The 22118-nt window shown below is 43.7% G+C and overlaps 1 protein-coding gene across 4 annotated transcripts in view; it reads right to left on the bottom strand.

Moving 5' to 3' along the window:
* Positions 1 to 3388: 3388 nt before the first annotated feature.
* The window catches only part of LOC147662829 (uncharacterized), an 86435-nt gene continuing 67705 nt past the window's right edge, over positions 3389 to 22118 (bottom strand). For 2 of the 4 annotated variants that reach the window (XM_086950877.1, XM_086950879.1), the window contains 2 exons: positions 11474 to 11524; positions 3389 to 8495 (listed from right to left, as the gene is read on the bottom strand). In XM_086950877.1, coding sequence (XP_086807003.1) covers positions 5948 to 7342 — 1395 coding nt within the window. In that variant the 5' untranslated portion in view covers positions 7343 to 8495; positions 11474 to 11524 and the 3' untranslated portion in view covers positions 3389 to 5947. The remainder of the gene's footprint in view (positions 8496 to 11473; positions 11525 to 22118) is intronic. The other 2 variants (XM_086950878.1, XM_086950876.1) reach the window with 1 other exon arrangement.

The raw sequence follows: 22118 nt of genomic DNA, 5'->3' as shown, positions 1-22118 counted from the left end.
ATAGCCCTTGTTTGTGATTCTGTTGCAGTTCTTACATCATCATCAATATTAAATAAGATAAAAGCCTGGGTTTTCTGGTCACAGAGGCTCATTTACATACGGGAGCACGAGCCCAATCAAAAACCACAATGGTAACCTTGATCATGCTGGACCTCAGTGCCGCGTTTGACACTGTAGCTCACTCCATACTGCTACAGTGTCTAAACAGAGCGGGAGTCACAAAAGAGGCTCTAGGTTGGCTGAAAGCTTTTTTAACCAACAGAAGCTTTCAGGTCCAAAGAGGGACCTATCTCTCGGACAGCTTGACCTTAGAACAGGGGGTACCACAGGGCTCTGCCCTGAGCCCCACCCTGTTCAACTTATATATGACACCTTTGGCAGAGGTGGTCCAATCGTTCGGCGTAGAGCTTGTCTCCTACGCCGACAATACCCAACTCCTGATCTCCCTGTCTCAATCCCCCTCCTCTGAGGCCGATAATTTTAAATCCTGTATGTGCAAGCTGGCTATATGGATGAATGAGCACTGCCTCAAATTAAACGGAACAAAAACAGAGGTGCTCATTATAGGGGGGAACAACACCAAATGGACCAAAGATTGGTGGCCCACATGTCTGGGACCAGTACCTACCCCTAGTCAAGAGGCCAAGAATCTGGGTGTCTGGATAGACAACAAACTCTCCTATGACAGTCATGTCAAAAAAACAGTTGGAAAGTGTTTTGGAGTTATGAAGACGCTTAGCCGCACCATGGATCTACTTCCATTGAGTTCCAGGCTTACCATGACGCAGGCTCTTATCACTTCCCGTATTGACTATGGGAATGTGCTACTGCTGGGCACTTCTGAAAAAAACATTAGAAAACTGCAAGTCCTGCAAAATTCAGCGGCACGCCTCGTGCTAAGACTCCCGCGCAGAGCTCCCTCTAAACCTTCTTTGGATACTCTGCATTGGCTGCCCATCAGAAAAAGGATAGTATTCAAGGCACTTCTCTGGTGCCACAGGATCATTCATCAAAGAGCCCCCTCCTATTTGTCTGACTTAGCCTTACTCTATGAACCCTACAGATCCCTACGTTCTAAGGGAACAGGTCTGCTTAAAACAACGCGCCCTAAAAAAGCCAGACTTGGAGGCAGGTCCTTTCGCACTCTCGCAGCCAAGGAGTGGAACACCCTCCCCATGAACATCAGACAGGATAAAAACAAAACATCCTTTAGGAAACATCTAAAAACGTATCTTTTCACTATCTAATCACTGTCTGATGCCCCTCCACCCAAGCAACACTCTCTCCTCAGCGCGGGGACACGCCGGGAGGCGTCACCAGGCGCTTTATAAACTCCTATAATAATTTTCAGCTGGGAAGTTTGCTTCCTGGAATCAGCCTGCTTTGTTCCCGTAGTGCGGTCAACAAAGGTAAATGTGTCTTGCACTAAAGTGTTCTTGGCTTTCCTATAGTAAAGTGTCTTGAGCAGTAAGGCCATGCTCGAAGGTAAAGCAAAACAGTGGAAGTCACACATTTCAATACAGTGTCTTATAAAGAGACATGGGGTTTCCTGAGTCAAAACAAGTTTATACCAGTGATGATTAACACTGGAATTTGATGCAAGGTTTTGGGCAGAACCAGTCAGAGAAGGTGACGAGATGCACTGAACTGGCATTAAGTGCAAAATAGTCACAAAGAAGAGTTGATTCATCAAGTCAAACCTAAATCTTGGCCATCAAAATGCGTCAAACATCAGGCAATTAAAACAGATGCAAAGCGTTCATGGTTTCCAGATTATGGAGATGATTCAAGGTTGATGAACTGGACCAACGCAAAGAACGTGGTGTGAGAAAAAGTAGCGTATGGGAGCTCATACGGACAGTACAAACATGACACTTGTGACAGCCAAGCTATACCACAGCAGGTTCAAAGGATGATCAGCAATTCGACTCATATCTCAATTATCCAAGTGGAAAGGTGGAATACCAATAAAGGCAAATCAAGGTGGAGGGATCTCAGGTTTTGGGCTCTTGGTGCCTACACTGTAGCCGTACAGTGAGGAAAAACAACTGTTCATCGTATAAAAATGTACATGAATAATAAGATCTCAGGACCATTCAGCAGCAAAGTCTGTTTCAGTGCCTATGGGGCGGTAAACATAACAAAATCAGGTGAACGGACGAGTAGGGAAAATATAAAAACAAGTCATGATAACACGGTTAACAACAAGGAGAAATAACCTGATCCTACTACTGCAGTATCGAATCACTGTTACAAGAGGCCCTCAGGAGGCTGAGTGATGTAGCAAGTCCAGGAAAATGACTTCAAGATATTTGTTGCCGCTCCTCCGTCAAACACATTGGACGAGTGCTCTGGTGTTCGCGCAGGATCCTCCCTTTCACTCTAACAGCCCAAGTAACCGCATCCACTTTAGCTTTACTACAAAAATTAAACACTCGTCGAGATGGACACCTCAAGGGCTATTCACAAAGGTATCTTACACTTATGAGTACTCCGCACATGTAAATGTAAATGTACATGTATTTATAGAGCGCAAATCGCCCACATCGCAGGCATCTATGCGCTTGCTTAGGGAACCCGTCCTGGTATTCCCCTGTGAGATACCTCGGCAGGGTATCCACAAGGTGAAAGCCAGGCATCCCGCCGCGAGGGGCCGTTGTGGAGATTAAGCAAGCTATTGCCCAGAGTCGCAGAGTGTGAACCCATGAGTCGAGTAGGCACCGGAGTGAGAATTATCGAGTCCGTGGAATTATTGAGCCCAACCCCCGTCGGGGCGGGGAATTGAACCCTGGTCCAGGGCCGATATCAGCTTCCGGGTCTGCCGCCTCTAACCCCTGAGCCACACTTCTCCGAAACTTAGAAACAGTAAGTTTCGGAGAGCAAGGATGCTCTCCGAAACTTACTGTGCTCCTTTTAGCTAGCCAACATTACGATCGTAAACACACTAAAACATGTAGAACTGCACATCTCTACGCCATTAAACTGAGGTGGGGCAAAATTTACCAAATGTAACTTACTACACCTAAAGTTGAGCAATAGAAAGTGCAGCCCCACACATAGCCAGTCAACGGTAATACAAAACTCTCCCTTGGAAAATACTGGAGACAGAGACTTAAAAATAGAACCCAATGGGAAATTAAGATGAATTAAAATGATTTATTTAGCCTGCATATAAATTCAATTTTGTTTTACAAAATAACAAAAATAATTTCTTCATGATAAAAATGTTAAACTTTTAATTTAAAAAATATTATAACTATTAAGAAAATAATTAGAAATAATTATATACATAACTCTTTGTAAGGCAGTGTCCTCTAAACAGATATGTGTAAGGCAATTTAGATATTCTGAGTACATAACAAATAAAACACAATTTCATTTTCCATGTGATTTTTTACAACAAATCTTTAAAGACATTTTTATTTAACACATTTAAAATTAAATATTTAATTAAAATACAAATTACAAATATTGTATCATTTTTCATTTTGCTCTACATTTGAAGTACATAAAATTAATTTACATTGATATTCAACATAAAAATATTTCATTTTTTTCAAGTTTAATAAACTTTTTTAATGTGTCCTATGTTTTTACAGAGAGAGCTCCACCCAAGTACAATATATTAATATGTGTATCTTTTCTTCAGCTTAAATTAAAAGTTTCACACAAAGTAACATTTGCATTATGTATTAATAACTATTAAATGAGTTGTAGAGCGATAATGATAATAAATGTAATTATACTTTACGAGGAGCAGAAGGGAATGGGAACATGGCTGCAGGTTGATGTCGGTCGCAGGGAGCTCCAGGGATTCATCCGGCTTGTCTCAGACATTCCACTATCTACTACTGGAGACCTACCCACATTACCCTTCTCTAGACCGTTCTCCCACCAGATCTTCACCTCTTCCTGGCCCACAAACTCTTAAAGGCTGTTGTTAACTTAATTTTTCTGATTAATTCATCTGCATCCTCTCCCCTCCCTAAGACTGTGCATCTCATTATTCCATATAACCTTCAACTTGGCGAGGAATTTAAACTTAACAGAGGCTCCCAGAGCTCTTAGCACCTCCATTTTCAGGCCCACATTAAGCCTTACTAGATTTCCAGATCCCCTGCTTTGCTTTTCAGTTTAAAAAGTTTGGATCTTTAGCTAGGACGCTCAATCAGTCGCAGCTGAACCATATATATTCTGCTATGTTGACATCCCCGAGTGCTGAGAATCTTTTTATATAATTTGGAGAGCCTACATTTTCTAAGTAAGTAAGGCAGTAAAGTCCCTTTGGCAGCACTCAAGGATAGGGTACACTGAATGAAGGCTCCGGGGATCCACTGCTATACAGACTCCGCTCCCATTTAGGACTTTTCTGGGACTCCTTCGTGGTTGAGGGATTAACTCAGTCTCCAACTGCAAAAGGTAAACTCTAGTACCCGGAGGGATCTGAAACGAGACACATCTTTATTGCAGGGTAGGACCTCCATTTGTTAACGGTAAGGGAAATCTCAAAGTTGAAATATCTGCAGCTTTTTTCACGGTGGTCAGCTCAGAGACTAACAAAAATAGAGCCCTGGGAACACAAAACGCTCTTCAATGCGGATAAATGGATTAAAAAGGAAGTATCTTTGTGGTACTGGGACATGATAGCTGCAGAGGACAAGAAGAATATAGACCCACACCGAATATGGGAGAAAGACCTGTGGCAGCTGGCCGTGGAAGACCTCTGGAAGTATCTAGAAATCTTCTTGATAAAACAGTAAAGTCTACACCGCTGAAGCAAAACCAACTCTTCACTCTCCACAGAGCCCATTGGATGCTCCAGAGACTGGCTAAGTACTCCCAAGTAGCCCCAGGTTGGAAGAGATGCAATATGACGGAAGCAGACAACAGGCATAAGTTCATGGATTGTCCTATGCTGAAACGTTACTGGAATGACTAGGTGACTATGTAGAGGAACTCACAGGCTGTGAAGTAAAGATAAGACACTCTCTGATATCCCTTGGTGTAGACTTGGCATTGATTAACCTCTATGAGCACCAAATCATTTCTCTGGTTCTGCCGTCTGAACTAGACTGGATTAAGTCAGTAAGGTGTAAGAGTCAACTAGACCTAGCGTATAACAATAAAGAAGCTTCAAAGCATAGGTCTCCTTTTGTAACCTAGCAAGCAAATCCTATTAGTTTAATGATTACACCATAACTTTGCTGAGTTGATGCCGGACTGTAATGTGTATAATACTATTCAGCAAGACACGCAGTCACATCTACGGTAAGGAGTTTCTCAGACCATCGACTAGGTTAACTAGTGACTGACGGTGGAATGAGTACAAAAAAGATAATTTATACTTTTCTAAAAATGAAAGTTATATGAGTGAATAATTTAATCTCAAAATAATAAAATGCTTTCTTTTTAGCTATTTTTTGCCATTCAATTCCATTTATTTAGATTTTTATTTACTTTACAATATTTAATGTAAGATTAGTTCCTATAGGATTTTATTTGACGTCCCCACCTCCATTATTATTTAGGGAGGGTGTTGCAGTTCCAACAGAAACACGTGTCGGCTGCCAGTCCAACACATGTGGAAGGATTACTGTATCAAGCTTTCCATCGTTAAAACATATGTCATCTGTTTCCAAACATATGATCTAAATGCGTTTGATTTATATATTTACTCTATTGAACAACAAGCAATGACATTTTGAATTTCTCTATGAAACTTTTGTTTGTAGATACATCAAATATAAAATCTTTTTTTAGGAATCTAATTAAACTGACTTGAGTGCCGAGGTTTATCTATAGTCTTTGACATTGCCACTGGGCTCTTTGAGAACAGTGGATAACACCTTAGGGAGTGGGGTGAAAATCTATAAACTTGAGGGGCACCAATACTGTGACTTAATATCTAATGCACTTAGAGAGTGATGTGCTACCAGCAGGACCACCACTACCATTTGTAAATATTGTGTGTTTTCTTATGTTGAGTAAGATTACTTTTCAGACTGAAGCTTCTCTGGCATTCAGTGCACTGATAAGGTCTTTCACCAGTGTGTGTTCTCTCATGTTGAGCAAGACCTGATTCCCGGTTGAAGCTTTTCTGGCATTCAGAGCACTGATAAGGTTTTTCCCCAGTGTGGATTCTCTGGTGTTGAATGAGATTGACCTTACAAACAAAGCTTTTTTGGCACTCTGAGCACGGATAAGGTTTGTCCTCTGTGTGTGTTTTCTTATGTTCAGTGAGATTTCTTTTCTGACTGAACATTTTCTGGCATTCGGTGCACTGATAAGGTCTTTCACCAGTGTGAGCTCTCTCATGTTTAATGAGACTGGCCTTACAGCTAAACTGTTTTGGGCACTTTGAGCACTGATAAGGTTTGTACCCAGTGTGTGTTATCTCATGCCGAGTGAGATAACTTTTCCAAAGGAAGCTTTTCATGCATTCAGAGCACTGATAAGGTTTTTGCCCAGTGTGGATTCGCTCATGTTTAAGGAGACTGGCCTTACAACTGAAACTTTTTGGGCACTTTGAGCACTGATAAGGTTTGTACCCAGTGTGTGTTTTCTTATGTTCAGTGAGATTACCCTTCTGACTGTAGCTTTTCTGGCATTCGGTGCATTTATAAGGTCTTTCACCAGTGTGTGTTCTCTCATGTTGAGCAAGGCTTGATTCCCGGTTGAAGCTTATGTGGCATTCAGAGCACTGATAAGGTTTTTGCCCAGTGTGGATTCTCTCATGTCGATTGAGATTTTCTTTAGAACGGAAACGTTTTTGGCACTCTGAGCACTGATAAGGTTTGTAGCCAGTGTGTGTTATCTTATGTCGAGTGAGAGTACTTCTGTGACTGAAGCTTTTCAGGCATTCAGAGCACTGATAAGGTTTTAGCCCAGTGTGTGTTCTTTCATGTTGAATGAGGCAGTCTTTACGACTAAAGCTTTTCTGGCACTCTGAGCACTGATAAGGATTTAGCCCAGTGTGGATTTTCTCATGAGAAATTAGACTGACCTTATGACTGAAGCTTATTTGGCACTCTGAGCATTGATAAGGTTTGTACCCACTGTGAATCCGTTCATGTCGTGTGAGACTACTTTTCGTACTGAAGCTTTTCTGGCACTCAGTGCACTGATATGGTTTTACCCCAGTGTGGATTGTCACATGTTGAATGAGAGAGTATTTTTGAGTAAAGAATTTCTGGCATTCAGGACACTGATAAGGTTTTTGTCCAGTGTCAGTTCTCTCGTGTTTAGTGGGGTGGTATTGACAACTAAAGCTGTTCTCAAATCCATTACTCCTAATCGAGTTATGGGAATTTTCATGTTGGGTTTGCTCCTGGACACCGGCCATGTTAAGACTATCTGATTCCAGAGTTTGTACTCGTTTATGCTACACTCAGCATTAACTTCTAAAATACACGGCAGATGCTCTTCTTAACATTTGTATTTAACTAATTATATCTTTTATCTGGAGACTATTTTCCTACTTTTAAAGGCAGCCTGTCTAACCTGTTTTATAAACTTTCACTGAGGAGCCCCTTGAATTTAGTGAGATGGGTTCATTTTCTCCTTGTTATGCCCGAGTGAGTTTTATCAAGTTGAATTAACTCATTTTGTGACTCCGGTTTATCAGATTCGATTTAGAAGTTTTAAAATAACTGATAAGGTCTTTGGGGTTTAGTTTTTGCCGTTAAAGTATATTTGTTCATACAAGTAATGACAGGTGATTAGGGCATGCCAGGGTGGTTTTATGAATTAGCAATACATAGCACTGGCCTCTTTTAAACTTTGTGCAGGTACATTCTTTGCCACTCTAGTGGCTAGGGCAGGTACATGATCAACTTTGGTAGTCCGAGCCAATTTGAAAATACTCTGATCAACCCAAGAGACAGAGTTGATGGGGGATAATGTTTCGATACTGGAGATGATAATCCAGCGTCTTTGGTGTAATGAGAAAGAGCATTTACAATTTGTTTTTTTCTTAACAATGTCTTCTCTCTAACAATTACTTGAGACGTAGACAAAAGCTTGTTCTTTTAATCACATGCACAAATACTGTTTTTTTAGGAGGGGTTTGGGTCTCCAGGGCATTTCTCATAAACCATCAGACAGAATTTGCAACACTGATTATTCTCAAATGCACTGTGTGGGTATCCAATGTAGCAAATGTTCTTTGTCCAACCAATCTTGAAATGTTTCTTTTAAGTGAAAATATTTTTACAATTCGTAGATGCAGACTTTCAATTTACTCTTGAGTTCCATTCATACTTCAGAGAGTCCTCAATCTCAGTAAATGACTCTTCGTAAACATTTACCGTAATTTCTTTAAATATTTGACAAATTTCACATTCAGCAGTTTCTTCCGCTCCAAATTCATCAACATTCCTGGCACATATATGTTTCTCCTCTAGAGCTCGAGAATGTTTTAACTTTCCTTGAAATAATCCTTTTTATTGTGTTTCACTAAATTAAAACCTTCTTTTTTCTGTTCATGCTTCAGTCACCTGGAGAAATAGAATTTGATATTGTAAATCAACATAAAGAACAAATATTTATGACTTTGTACTTTGCAGAAAGAAAGCATATATAGAAGCAAGATAGGCAATCAGTTTGAGTTGCATTTCTAATAGTGGTGAAACAGCTCGGGGACACTGTGTAGAAAGGGAGCTTGGAACCACTGGAACTCAAGGTTGTGAAAGCAAAACAAGTGAATCTTTAGGAAAGAATAACAAGTTAGACATATATTCTAACACTTATTATCACACGCAGCCAATATATTTGTAATACTTTTAATGAATTATCAGATGCTATTTATTCCACTGCACACTGGGAGTGGGTGGAGGGCCGGGCTGGCTCCAGCAATTGTTCTATCTGCCCTTTGACCTTTGCTGACAGTGAGGAATCTTGCTGTATTAAACCGGCAGGCATTTAAAAAAAAGGAAACCCGGGCGGCAACCTCTAATTGGTGTCTCACCAGAAAAGTGGTATAAGCGAAAGTAGATCAGGGCGGATTAGGCAGGTGCCCCCGCTGCAAAAATCACACAAACTAAAAAGTCACAAAAGAAGTCAACTACAGCAAGGGGGACATCAACAAGATCCCAAGGAATAGGAAACCTGATCGACAACGGGGAAGCAGCATCCTCCTGGACCTCTCTGCGGTGTTCAACACTGTCTGCCACCGCACCTTAGTGAAGCGCCTCAGCAACATCGGAATCCGAGAGAAAGTACTGGAGTGGATCATCTCGTTCCTCGCCGGAAGAACCCAGAGAGTCCGCCTCCCCCCATTCAGATCCGAGGCCACCGAAGTCATCTGCGGCGTACCACAAGGATCTTCACTCAGTCCAACCCTCTTCAACGTCTACATGAGCCCCCTCGCAGCCATCGCACGCCAACACGACCTCAACATCATCTCCTACGCCGACGACACCCAGCTGATCCTCTCCCTCACCAACGACCCCACCACTGCCAGAGCCAACCTACACGAAGGGATGCGAGACGTCGCCGACTGGATGAGGAACAGCCGCCTTAAACTGAACTCAGACAAGACGGAAGTCCTCATCCTGGGATCATCACCCTCCGCCTGGGACGACTCCTGGTGGCCCCCGGCCCTGGGCACTGCTCCCAAACCAACGGACCACACATGCAACCTGGGCTTCATCCTGGACTCCTCCCTGCCGATGACCAAACAAGTCAACGCCGTCACATCTTCGTGCTTCAACACCCTACGCATGCTCCGCAGGATCTTCAGATGGATCCCCACTGAAACCAGGAAGACCGTTACCCAGGCACTCGTCACCAGCCGACTGGATTACGGGAACACCCTCTACGCCGGAACCACAGCCAAACTCCAAAGAAGACTCCAGCGCATCCAGAACGCCTCCGCACGACTCATCCTGGACATCCCCCGACACAGCCACCTCACCGGACACCTGAGAGACCTGCACTGGCTCCCCATCAGCAAGAGAATCACGTTCAGACTCCTCACCCACGCACACAAGGCTCTCCACGACCTGGGCCCCAAGTACCTCAACGACCGCATGACCTTCTACACGCCCACCCACCAGCTACGATCGACCAGCCAAGCCCTCGCCGCCGTACCACGCATCCGCAGAGCCACCGCCGGAGGAAGATCCTTCTCCTACCTGGCAGCCAAGACTTGGAACTCCCTCCCCACCCACCTTCGGCGAACCCAGAACCATCTCTCCTTCAGAAAGCAGCTCAAGACCTGGCTGTTCGAGCAGTAACATCCCCTTTTCCCCCAGCGCCTTGAGACCCTCCCGGGTGAGTAGCGTGCTTTACAAATGCCGTGATTGATTGATTGATTGATTGATTGATTGATTGATTGAAACCATCCCAGCCCAATACTTCCTCCACTGGAAACCAATTTTGGAAAAGCGAAAAGGTCGGAACAAGAAATAAATACATTTTTCTTTCTGAAAGACCTGGCAGCAGCAATCTTTTCGGAAACAGGAAGTATAAAGGGTTTGCTCACACCTCTTGCCCCACAAAAACCAATGGCTTTGGAAACACGAGAGGCACAACAACCAGCACCTTATGCAATGGCACCATTTACAGAGCTCAGACACAGGGAAAGTGTAGGAAAAATGGAACAAATAATAACAGATTCAATAGATGAGGAAAATCAGCTAAAAACACACTAAACAAAAAGTAGGAAAAAAATCATTGTACAGGCAATTATACACTCAGTGAATAATCACAAGAACGATTTGGAAGACATTAAGCAAACATGTCTAGACCTGACTACTGAACTTAAAAAAAGAAACCATCAACATGATGAAATAGCAATAGCATCCAAGTTCAAAACACTGGATCACTTTCACTCAACTCCTAACAGAGATAAACAGGTTGAGGAGAATCGATGCTACGATTCCCCTTCAACACCCTGTGATATAAAGGCTTCCAAGAAGGACTCCACATTAATAATGGACAATGCTGAACTTGTAAAAGCCCTGGAGACAAAAAGAAAAAACTGTCAAACTTGGCAATTACTCCTGTAACCTCACTAATAGAAACTACAAATCAATTATACAAAACAAAACAAGTTCCTGCAACAAGATCAATTGGCACTGAAACAAAGCAGGACCTTTCCTCAATTATAGAAACATCAAGCCACTCTTCTTCTCAAATCCTAACAGACCTAAAGAATTATTCAATACATGGTTCAGTACCCAACTCAAGGCAGATCAATTTGATATACAAACATGAAAAAAGTTTAAGTATTTCATCATTTCAGCAGAATAATTCCAAAACTGGAGGATACGAAACCTGTAAACCGAAAAATATATCAACCAAACGGAGACAGGCAACCTATCCTCTTTACACTCCTCATTATTAAGCATTCTGCAAACGTCTATATCAGCATTGAATATATGCAATCTGATAAATTAGATCTTCAGATCGACCCTATGAACATTATGGAAACACACGTCTCTAGTATTAACACCAAAATAGATATACTTACCAAACAGCTGAAGAAGGTCCAATCACCTAAGAGCACAGATCCACAATGTATCTGCAAATGCAACCAAATAATAGATAAATTAAGTACTCTGCCAGCTACACTAATTGATATATTGAAAGAAATAAAGCACAAGGCCGATCATAAACTAATTTTAAGGCAAATTCCAGAGGAACACACAAAGAGCAATTGCAGTTATTAGACAACTCACCAAAAAAGGAAACCTATGAACAACAGGGAGGACAACCAAATGTGTCAGGTTGTGTAAATACAAAAGAAACCCAAAACGATATATCGCTGATCCAGTTAACAACTAGTGGCCTACAATCTCTTACTACAAAAGCAAAAAACACATTCACCCAAGTATTAACAAAAAGGCAAAAAAAACGTGCTAGAAAGAGAAGACAGAACATGAATGGTCCCACGCAAATCGATGCAGAGGCCAAAACATTCTACTCACTGTTTAGTGCTACGCAAAAAAAAAGAAATCTCTTCCAGAAACAAAGATCGTAGAAGAAAAATGTACGCTACTGGTTCAATCAGCGGATAGAATTTCGCCCCCTCGTTCTAATAAGTTAAAAAATAAAGTTAATGAAAATAGCGCAAAAAAGTGGAAGGCAAGTCAGAAGGACAAAGACAAGCATACCCTACCCAAACCAGCCTTACCTCTAAAGGAAATAGATGCAAATTGAATTTTTTTTTAAAAGGGAGGCTTTCCAGACACCTTGCAAATGGAGACATTAACTTCAGATACTGAACATGACCTTCCATCAACTTAGTCACCCCGAGGTACCATTGTGTAATTGCTCTGAACAGAACCTCTTGGAAAGGCCAAAACTTACCAATAATACCGGAGAGGTCGTTTGCACTTCACACGGGAACCCTATCATGGACGTGCCGTGTTGAGTCCGCGCTGGTGGTACACAGACAGAAAAACTTGCGGGGCCTATCATAGCCAGCCTGATTTTCAACAACTGTCTCGGTGGCACGCAAAATAGCAGGATAACTATACTGAAGCTAATGAAAGTCAACAGTATTACGGTTCCATTGGGGACACTTTGAACGAATTATTGAGAATACATGAGACATACCTAGTATTTATTCGCATGACACGTCCTTTTGAATTACTTTCATAGGCGGCTTTTTTGCTCTAATATTTGAAACAAGAAATAGATGGACTTTTCTTATTGACCAGCAACTTCCCTGGTCGACGCCGTCCACAGTGGAAGACTTCGGGAATCAAACTATTGTGCAGCTTCTCATGCCCTTAAAATCGGGAAAAAGCCTTGAGGAAGTCACTTGGTGTGACGAAACACGTGTCGGCTGTTGTGTATTTGGATCAAGATTATGAGGACATAACCATCAATCGGATTCTCTTGAATGTTATATATTTTTGAGGGGAAATGGTCTCTTCTTGGTCCTTTTTGTAAACCATGATGTCTTAAATGATTGTTTGGATTAAATAATCACTGTTTTTTTTTAACTTAAATCTGCTTGTTGCCAGTGATATTATAAGTATGAACAATGTAGTGTGTTATGACTAACTACGAACAGGAGATGTCACTTGAGTGCCGGGATATTTGTATAATTATATTGCACTTCACTTGTGTTTGCATAAACTTGCTGCACCATACCAGCATCATCAACAATCAAGTTTCCTTGGTCTCCCTCTCCTTGAAAAAAAAGAAGAGCCCAAAGGTCAAAATTGGGGAAAACATAAATAGGAGACAGGAGTATATCCAGTGTCGGGTCTGCCAATAAGAAGGAACAAATTAAGAAATTGTCTGCTAACAGCCCCATGCGGAGATGGGTTCATTCAAAAGGAAGGATAAAAACTGTTATGTCAAGGTTATCTGATGTAGGGTTGACGGACAAGGCTACAAATGTCACCAGTGTACGGAGTGCAAGCTGCTCAGAAACTGACCTTGATTCAGAATCCTGCATAACGCCTAAGAAAAATGGTGACTCAGGCCAAAATGGACCACTTACGGTATCTGGTTCACGTGGTTCATTTCAATTATCTCACTCGTTGAGCCCGGGCGAGGATTCGCAAAGAAGGCGCTCCAAGGAAAACAATGCTCCAATACTCTTCTTGATATTACAAGCCTTAAAAGATCAGAAGGAGGAGACGAGAGATCTCTTTGCCCAGATTAGGGCAGACAATCTTAGTATTCAACTATCCTTGAAGGAAGTAACAGGGAAAGTTGGGGAAATGACCGGCGAGATAACAGAGATACAGCATAGAATGGTCACTACTGAGGAGGTTACTGCTAGTAAATTTAACACAGTATTATGACGACCAGTTAGAAAGCCTCGAACTTAAACTTGAAGAGTTGGAAAATAGGCAAAGGAGGCAACATTTTAAATTATTTGGTATCCCTGAAGGGCAATAGGGTTCAGACACTAGATCAGTCATTGTCCAAGTGATGCAGAAGGCCTTCCAGGATCTGGTGGACAGGGACTGGGACTGCCAGATCCAGAGGGCTCACAGACTCCCTCTAGTTCAGCGTCTAAAGAATGACCGCTATTCAAGGCCGTTTTTGATATATTTTGGGAACTATTGCTGAGACAAGCAGTTTCTTTAAAAGCGAGCCAGCACCGCGGTCGCTGTAGGGTAGTACTCGATTTTTTTCTGCTCTGACTTTTGAAAGGCTACTATGGACAGGCGATGGCGGATGAGACAGTTAATTGACTCCCTAAAAGCTACAGGACACACCCATGGATCCTTCACCTGCGACTCCTGCAGGTTTGACTGCATCAGGACCCACACCAAACCCACAGACTCCAAACAGAGCTCCGACACTAACCACCTGAAGTGCATCCTGCTCAACACCCGCTCTGTCCACAGACACGCCATTGAACTTTGGAACCTACTCGTCACCACATCGCCGGACGTCGCCTTTCTTACAGAAACCTGGATGAACACCTCATCAACGCCCAACATCGCCATAGCCATCCCGGATGGCTACAAAATCATCAGAAAGGACCGCATCAACCAAACTGGAGGAGGAATCGCCATTGTTCATAAGAACACCATCCGCATCACTACCAGCTCCGATGACAACCTCACAACCGCCGAACACCTTCACTTCCAGATCCACACCGACCCTAACACCACACTCAGAGGCACCCTCATCTATAGACCACCCGGACCCCGCACACAATTCAGCGGAGACATCACTGACTTCATCAGCCCTCACGCCCTCCTCTCTGAGGACTACATTCTACTGGGAGACCTCAACTTCCACCTGGAAAAGAACAATGACAGCAACACCACCACCCTTTTGGACAACCTCGCAAATCTCGAACTCAAACAACTTGTTGATACCCCCACCAACTATGCCGGGCACACGCTCGACCCAATGTTCACCTCCAGCAAGCACATCTCCTTTAATCACACCACAGCTCTCCATTGGACGGACCACAGCTGCGTTCACTTCAACTACAAAAAGATTACGACCCACAACCACCCACAACCAATTCCCCGGAGAAACTGGAACAAAATTACCACGACCAGCTCTTCACAAATCGCTTCACCAAAACCCTCCTGCAAAATCATCGGACCCAAACCAAGCAGCCACCAACCTTACACAATGGATCACCCACAGCGCTGATGAACTAGCACCCCTGAAAAACCCTCAAATCAAGCAAGGCAGCAAAAAAGCCCCCTGGTTTAATGATGACCTTAAGAAATCCAAGAAGATCTGTCGCACCCTTGAGAAAGCCTGGCGAAAAAAACCCAACCACTGGCAACCTGGCCACCTTCAAGAACGCCACCCGTAAACACCATCAACTGATCTGATCCACCAAGAAATCAGCATTCAAGGATCGACTCGACAACAATGCCCACCACAGCAAAGAACTATTCAACATCGTCAAAGAGTTCACCAACCCCACCGCCGGCACCAACGACATCACTCCCTCCCAAGACCTCTGCGACTCTCTAGCCTCATTCTTCCACAACAAAATCGCTGACATACATAACAGCTTTGGAGACCAGTCAACCCCACCCACCTCCGAACTAAAACCCCCCTCCAACAACCTTTGCGCCTTGAACCCAATCACCACTGAAGACACCATCAGCCTGATGAACACCATTCACTCAGGATCGCCAACCGACCCATGTCCCCACCACATTTTCAAAAAAGCAGACTCCATTATCGCACCCCATCTCAGAGACGTCATCAACTGCTCCCTCAACTCCGCTACCTTCCCGGAAAGCTGGAAACATGCCGAACTCAGCGCCCTCTTGAAGAAACCTACAGCAGACCCCACTGAACTTAAGAACTACCGCCCCATTTCGCTCCTCCCTTTCCCTGCCAAAGTCATTGAGAAAGCCGTCAACAGCCAACTCGCCGCCTTCCTCGAATCCAACAAATCCCTCGACCCTTCACAGTCAGGCTTCCGAGCCAAACACAGCACCGAGACCGCCCTCATCGCAGCAACAGACGACATTCGAACTCTACTAGACAACGGAGAAACAGCTGCCCTCATCCTACTTGACCTCTCTGCAGCCTTCGAAACAGTCTATCATAGCACCCTTATACAACGCCTCAGCAACGTCGGAATACAAGGAAAAGCATTAGACTGGATAATCTCGTTACTCGCCGGAAGAACCCAGAGAGTCTGCCTCCCCCCTTTTAGATCAGACGCCACCAAAGTCATCTGCGGCGTACCCCAAGGATCTTCACTCAGTCCCACCCTCTTCAACGTATGCATGAGTCCCCTCGCATTCATTGCGCGCCAACACAACCTCAACATTATCTCCTACGCAGACGACACCCAGCTGATCCTCTCCCTCACCAATGACCCAAACACCGCCAAAACCAACCTATACGAAGGGATGAAATAAGTAGCCGAGTGGATGAATAACAGCCGTTTAAAACTGAACTCGGACAAAACTGAAGTCCTCATCTTAGGATCATCCCCCTCCGCCTGGGACGACTCATGGTGGCCACCGGCCCTGGGAACCGCACCCATACCAACGGACCACGCACGTAACCTGGGCTTCATTCTGGACTCCTCCCTCACGATGACCAGACAAGTCAACGCCGTCTCATCATCATGCTTCAACATACTAGGTATGCTCAAAAAAAATCTTCCGTTGGATCCCCACCGAAACAAGAAAGACCGTCACCCATGCACTGGTCACAAGCCGACTGGACTACGGAAACACCCTTTACACCGGAACCACAGAAAAAACTCCAACACATCCAAAACGCCTCAGCCAGACTCATCCTCGACATCCCCGCCAAGCTCACATTTCAGGTCAGCTGAAAGACCTCCACTGGCTCCCCGTTAACAAGAGAATAACGTTCCGCCTCCTCACCCACGCACACAAAGCCCTCTACGAGCTAGGACCCGAATACCTCAACACGCGTCTGTCCTTTTACACCCCCACCCGCCAACTTCGATCGTCCAATCAAGCCCTCGCCGCAATTCCACGCACCCAAAGATCCACCATGGGGGGGGGGGGTTCGGGGGGGGGGAGGAAGATCCTTCTCCTACTTAGCGGCCAAGACCTGGAATTCTCTCCCCACCCACCTCCGCCTTACACAGAACCACCTCTCCTTCAGAAAACAACTAAAAACTTGGATATTTGATAAGTAAAGCTCCCCCCTCCCTCAAGCGCCGTGAGACCCTCTGGGTGAGTAGTGCGCTATACAAATTTAAACTTGACTTGACTTGATAGGGGCACATGCTTTTTTTACAGGAGCCAGCTCACCTGAAGATCATCAGGAGTGGCCAAATGTTATCTTTTACGTCTGAACTTGAGGCAAAGGAGGTGTTATTAAAATGGCAGAAAGAGGGGACTGCTAAAGATTGAGAAGGGATTAGTAGCTGTAATGTTAAGGCCCAAAACTAGTTAAAAAGGATAAGCTCTTTGTTCGTGGCTAGCTATCCTAATCATCCTTGTTGCATTAAACTGGTTCTTATTCCCCTTTTTTTTTCCTCTTTCTTTTTTTCTTTTTTACGGTCGCTCAGATTGCAGAAGACTCAGCCACCTCGTATGTTTTTTTTTCTCTCCGGCTAATTGACTTAGGGCAGCGGTTCCCAAACTGTGCGCCGCGGCGCCCTGGTGTGCTGTGATTAGCAGCCAGGGGCGCCGCGACGCCACACAGGACAGGACAGGACATGGGACATACGGATTGCAGGCCGGGAGGGGGGGGGGTGTTTAAAATAGCGCCTTGATAATGGTTTGGCCCAGCACACTGCCGCCATACGCTTCCTGTGTACGTACGCACGTACGTACGTGTTTGTACTTAAGCTGGTGACCCGCTGGTGAACCCCCCGTCTTGTGCCCTGCTTTGGAGCGTCGCTGCAACGTTCCTGGTGCCCCCCCGTGTTGCGCCCTGCTTTGGAGCGTCGCTGAATCGTTCCTTGTGGCCCCCGTGTTGCCCCTGCTTTGGAGCGTCGGTGAATCATTGCTGGTGCCCCCCGTGTTGCCCCTGCTTTGGAGCGTCGACGTAATCGTTCCTGGTGGCCCCCGTGTTGCCCCTGCTTTGGAGCGTCGGTGAAACTTTGCTGGTGCCCCCCGTGTTGCCCCTGCTTTGGAGCGTCGACGGAATCGTTCCTGGTGGCCCCCGTGTTGTGCCCTGCCCTGCCGTGCCTCGCCCCGTAGGACCCTTTTCAACTCGGTAAGTAAGCGTCTCTCTGTCTGATTGTTCCCTTCTTCTCAGACCCTGGCAGGAAGTTCTTTAGCCGTAAATTTGTCACATATGTTTATATTTTAATGTACATCCTGTGCTTGCTGTGTGTTAAATTATTTTCTTTTTACCTGCGTTGTTTTGATTCTATGGCGTGCTCATGCAACGAGGGGATTTTTTTTATTGTATGTGTGGCGTTATGGTTACATATTTAACGAATATGTCCGTTAGAATAAATGCAACAGTCCAACTCCTAAAATGACGGGAATAGGCTGTAATTACAGGCATATGGACTTGGGCCACAGGCAGTATCATATTACTCAAAATCGGGGCATGCGAACCATTTGAGTTGGAAAGTTTCCTGACACGTCCGAGCCACTCTAGCAGAGTACAGAGCGATGACTGCTTCTCTCAAGCTCTATGAAAATTAGTTAACTTGAAACTAGAACAAATACAGAACTGTGGAGATAAATTAAGGGGCCGACCGATCATGTTGCTTTTGAATATGACCTTGTTTATTGAAGGCAAGTCTTGAATCAATTATGTTTTTATGTCTCAACTGAACTCTTCAAAGTTGATGGGTGGGTGGGTCTCTGAACTGGGGAAATGTATTTATTTAAGAATGGAACGGTAGGGGCACCTGCAGCTTTTCTGCTAGCAACCCTAGGTTTTGCCTTTTATGTGGACACGGTAAGGTTAAAGGAGATGGAGGTATCACCAAGCAGGCCACCGCACAGATTTTTTATTTGTACTTTGAGAATTTATAGAGCGTGTTAGACCCAAGTGCGTCAAAGCGCTAGCAAAGAGTAAGAATGACTGCAAGACAGGACACCAGACCTATCCATCACAGAAGAGCCAGGTTTTCAACTGCTTGCAAACGGCAGCATGGAAGAAAAGACTTGCAATGTGAATAGTTAGCGACAACTAGAAAGGACTGCCCCCTCACCTGCCTTTTCAAAATGTAGGTATCTCAACCTTCCTAAGAGAGGCAGACCTGAGCTGACTGTTGGGATACATGAGAAAATTACAACTGACCAAATTACAAAAGCAAACGTTAAGTTACATGAAGCAGTAATATGAGCAAACAAAATACAAGAGGTAGCAAAAGGTACATTACAGGGGGGAAAAGTGACATGTGTGCAAGTTACAAAAACGTACAAACTACAAGTAGAGGTATAATACTGCAATAATGGCAGACACTCAAGCACAAGAACAAACGTTATGTAGGCAATGGTGGCACTTGTGCAAGTATCTAAAGCAAACAAAATGTAAGCGGTAGCAAACAGTGTTACAAGAGAAAAGTGACGTATGCATGTTACAAAAGAGTACCAAACACAGGTAGAAGGATAATACTGCAATAAATGGCAGACACTCAAAACACAAGAACACACTGGGAAGGCACTTCCACAGTCATGGAGAAAATAATTTTCTGTACTTGAAGGTCTTCCTTAGGATAATAGAGAGGGTGTGAGTTACATTTGGAAGCGTCTTTGAAGGAGGCGAACTTTGAGGTCAGTTTTAAAGGCCTGGGAAGAGGTGGTGGCTCCCGAACACATGTAGACAAAATTGGTTTTGCCTGTTTAGCTTTTGAAGAAATTATTTGTGCTTTGCAGCATTTGCCTTTCGTCCCAGCAGAGTTCATCCCATTGCATCCTGGTAAATGCAGTATGCTTACTTTCAAAGTTGCTGTAGTCTTTCACCAAAGTTGATGCAGGTAGTGCTGTTATCTCTAGACTGATTTGGATTAGAAACTATATGTCCGTTCTATAGCGTACTCTGTACTACTGTGATATGTCCTTGGCTGGGCCCAGGAATTGTTGAAGTGTTTTCTTTGGTGTTACAAATCAGTCTGATGTACACATTAGCTGCAATTTGGCTTTCTTCATTGTTTGCAAAAATGTGCCATCTTAGATTTCATTACAAAACTGAATGCTCTTTCTGTCTGTGTGGGGTACCAATAAGAATAATTAATCCAAATGGTCATCATCATCACGTGCTGCTATTGGAAATTAACATCAATAATAGATCCATCATTACAAAGAGGATCACTTTTGTTCTTCATATACTTGTCTTACCTGGATGTTTTGTACTTCAGACTTATTATACCGTGGAGACTGGTTGAGACCCGGAAGAAACCTGGAAATACTTGAGCAAAGGAAAAGAAAAGAAGACCAGGAACTTTACAGATAGAAAGACCCCTCCATCTGAATAAATCAGACACGTGGAACTGATTTCCATCTTTCTGATTGACAATGAAGAGATTTCCAATTTCAAGTTCATCTGCGCAAAGTGAAGTTGGAGGTTCTTCTGACAAAGATGACGGGAAACGAAAGGCCAAGTACAGAAAGTATGATGACGGGTATCTGGATTATGGTTTCACGTGTGTTCAGGTTAATAATGAGGACCGTCCTCAATGTGCAATCTGTTTAAAAGTTTTGGCTCTGGAATCCATGCTTCCAAGTAAACTTAAGCGGCATCTTGAAAGTCTTCACCCAAAATGTGGTCGGAAAGCCAAGGGAATTTTTTGTAAGAAAAGTTGCAGAAGCCAAACTACAAAAGTCCATATTCTCTAAACAAACCAAAATGAATAGTAATGCCCTCCTGTCCTCATATCAAGTGGCCTATCTAGTTGCACAGAGTAAAAAACCCCACACAATTGCAGAAGAGCTGATTTTGCCTGCTGCTGTTAAAATGGTAACAAACATGGTCGGCGAAGATCCGGGTAAACAGCTGCTGAAAGTGCCTCTTTCTAATAATACTGTCAGCCGGAGGATAAATGATATGGCTGAAGATATTAATGATCAGCTCATCTGTAATCTAAGAGGAAAAGACTTTGCGATCCAGTTGGATGAGGCAACAGACAACCACAAAGACACCCATCTTATTTGCTATGTCCGGTTTGTTCACGAAAAACAAATTGTTGAGGATTTGTTGTTCTGTAACGAAATCAAAGGTGGAACTACAGGTCAAGACTTGTTTGTAGTTGTGGATGATTTTATGCAACATAATCAAATTGACTGGGAGAGATGTGTTGGAGTTTGTACAGATGGGGGTCGTTCCATGGCAGGATGCTACCAAGGACTTCAAGCTCGCATACGATCTAAAGCGCCCAATGCTGTTTGGACACACTGTATAATACACCGAGAAGCACTGGCAGCAGGAAACCTCAGTGAAGAACTGCATGGTATTTTGAAAATAGTAATCAAAGTGGTAAATCATATTAAAACAAGACCAATGAAAGCACGATTCTTTGCTAAACTGTGTGAGGACATGGGTGCCGACCACTCATGCCTCTTGTTCTACAGCAGCTCTAGGTGGCTGTCTCTTGGTAATTCCCTGCTTAGAGTGTATGAGCTGAGGAATGAAATATACTCCTATTTACATGATGATGAACATTGTTTTGCTGACAAATTTATTGATGCAGACTTTCTAATACAAATGGGTTTTCTTTCTGATCTATTTGAAAAACTGAATGAACTGAACAAGTCCTTGCAAGGCAATAACACTAACATCTTGCAACTGTCAGGCAAAGTTTCAGGCTTTAAGAACAAGGTGATCCTTTGGAAAAGCTGTGTAAGCAAGGGTGACTATAAATGGTTTCCTTCATTGGACCAGTTTCTGCAGGAGAATGGAATGGTGTTAAAGGAGGAACTGCAGACAGTTTTTGTTCTGTATTTGTCTCAACTGCGTTTTTACCTTGACAACTATTTTCCAGAGGATGAAGGGGAGCCAATAAAATGGGTGAGCAACCCTTTCAATGCTGAGATACCTCAGCATCTCAACAATGAGGAAGTAGAACAGCTTATTGATGTTGCAAGTGACTTAGCATTGAAAGCAAGGTTCCAGTCTCAGTCACTGTTTGAGTTCTGGTGCCAAGCTGGGGAGGAATACCCAAAGATAAGCAAGAGAGCCCTGCATGTTTTGATCCCGTTTGCTACTTCATACCTTTGTGAAGCTGGTTTCTCAGCAGTTGCAGTAATAAAGTCCAAATATAGGGCAAA

This window comes from Lissotriton vulgaris, unplaced genomic scaffold (assembly GCF_964263255.1).
Source record: "Lissotriton vulgaris unplaced genomic scaffold, aLisVul1.2 SCAFFOLD_1088, whole genome shotgun sequence".
Classification (NCBI taxonomy): domain Eukaryota; kingdom Metazoa; phylum Chordata; class Amphibia; order Caudata; family Salamandridae; genus Lissotriton; species Lissotriton vulgaris.
This window is presented reverse-complemented; position numbering and strand designations above follow the sequence as displayed.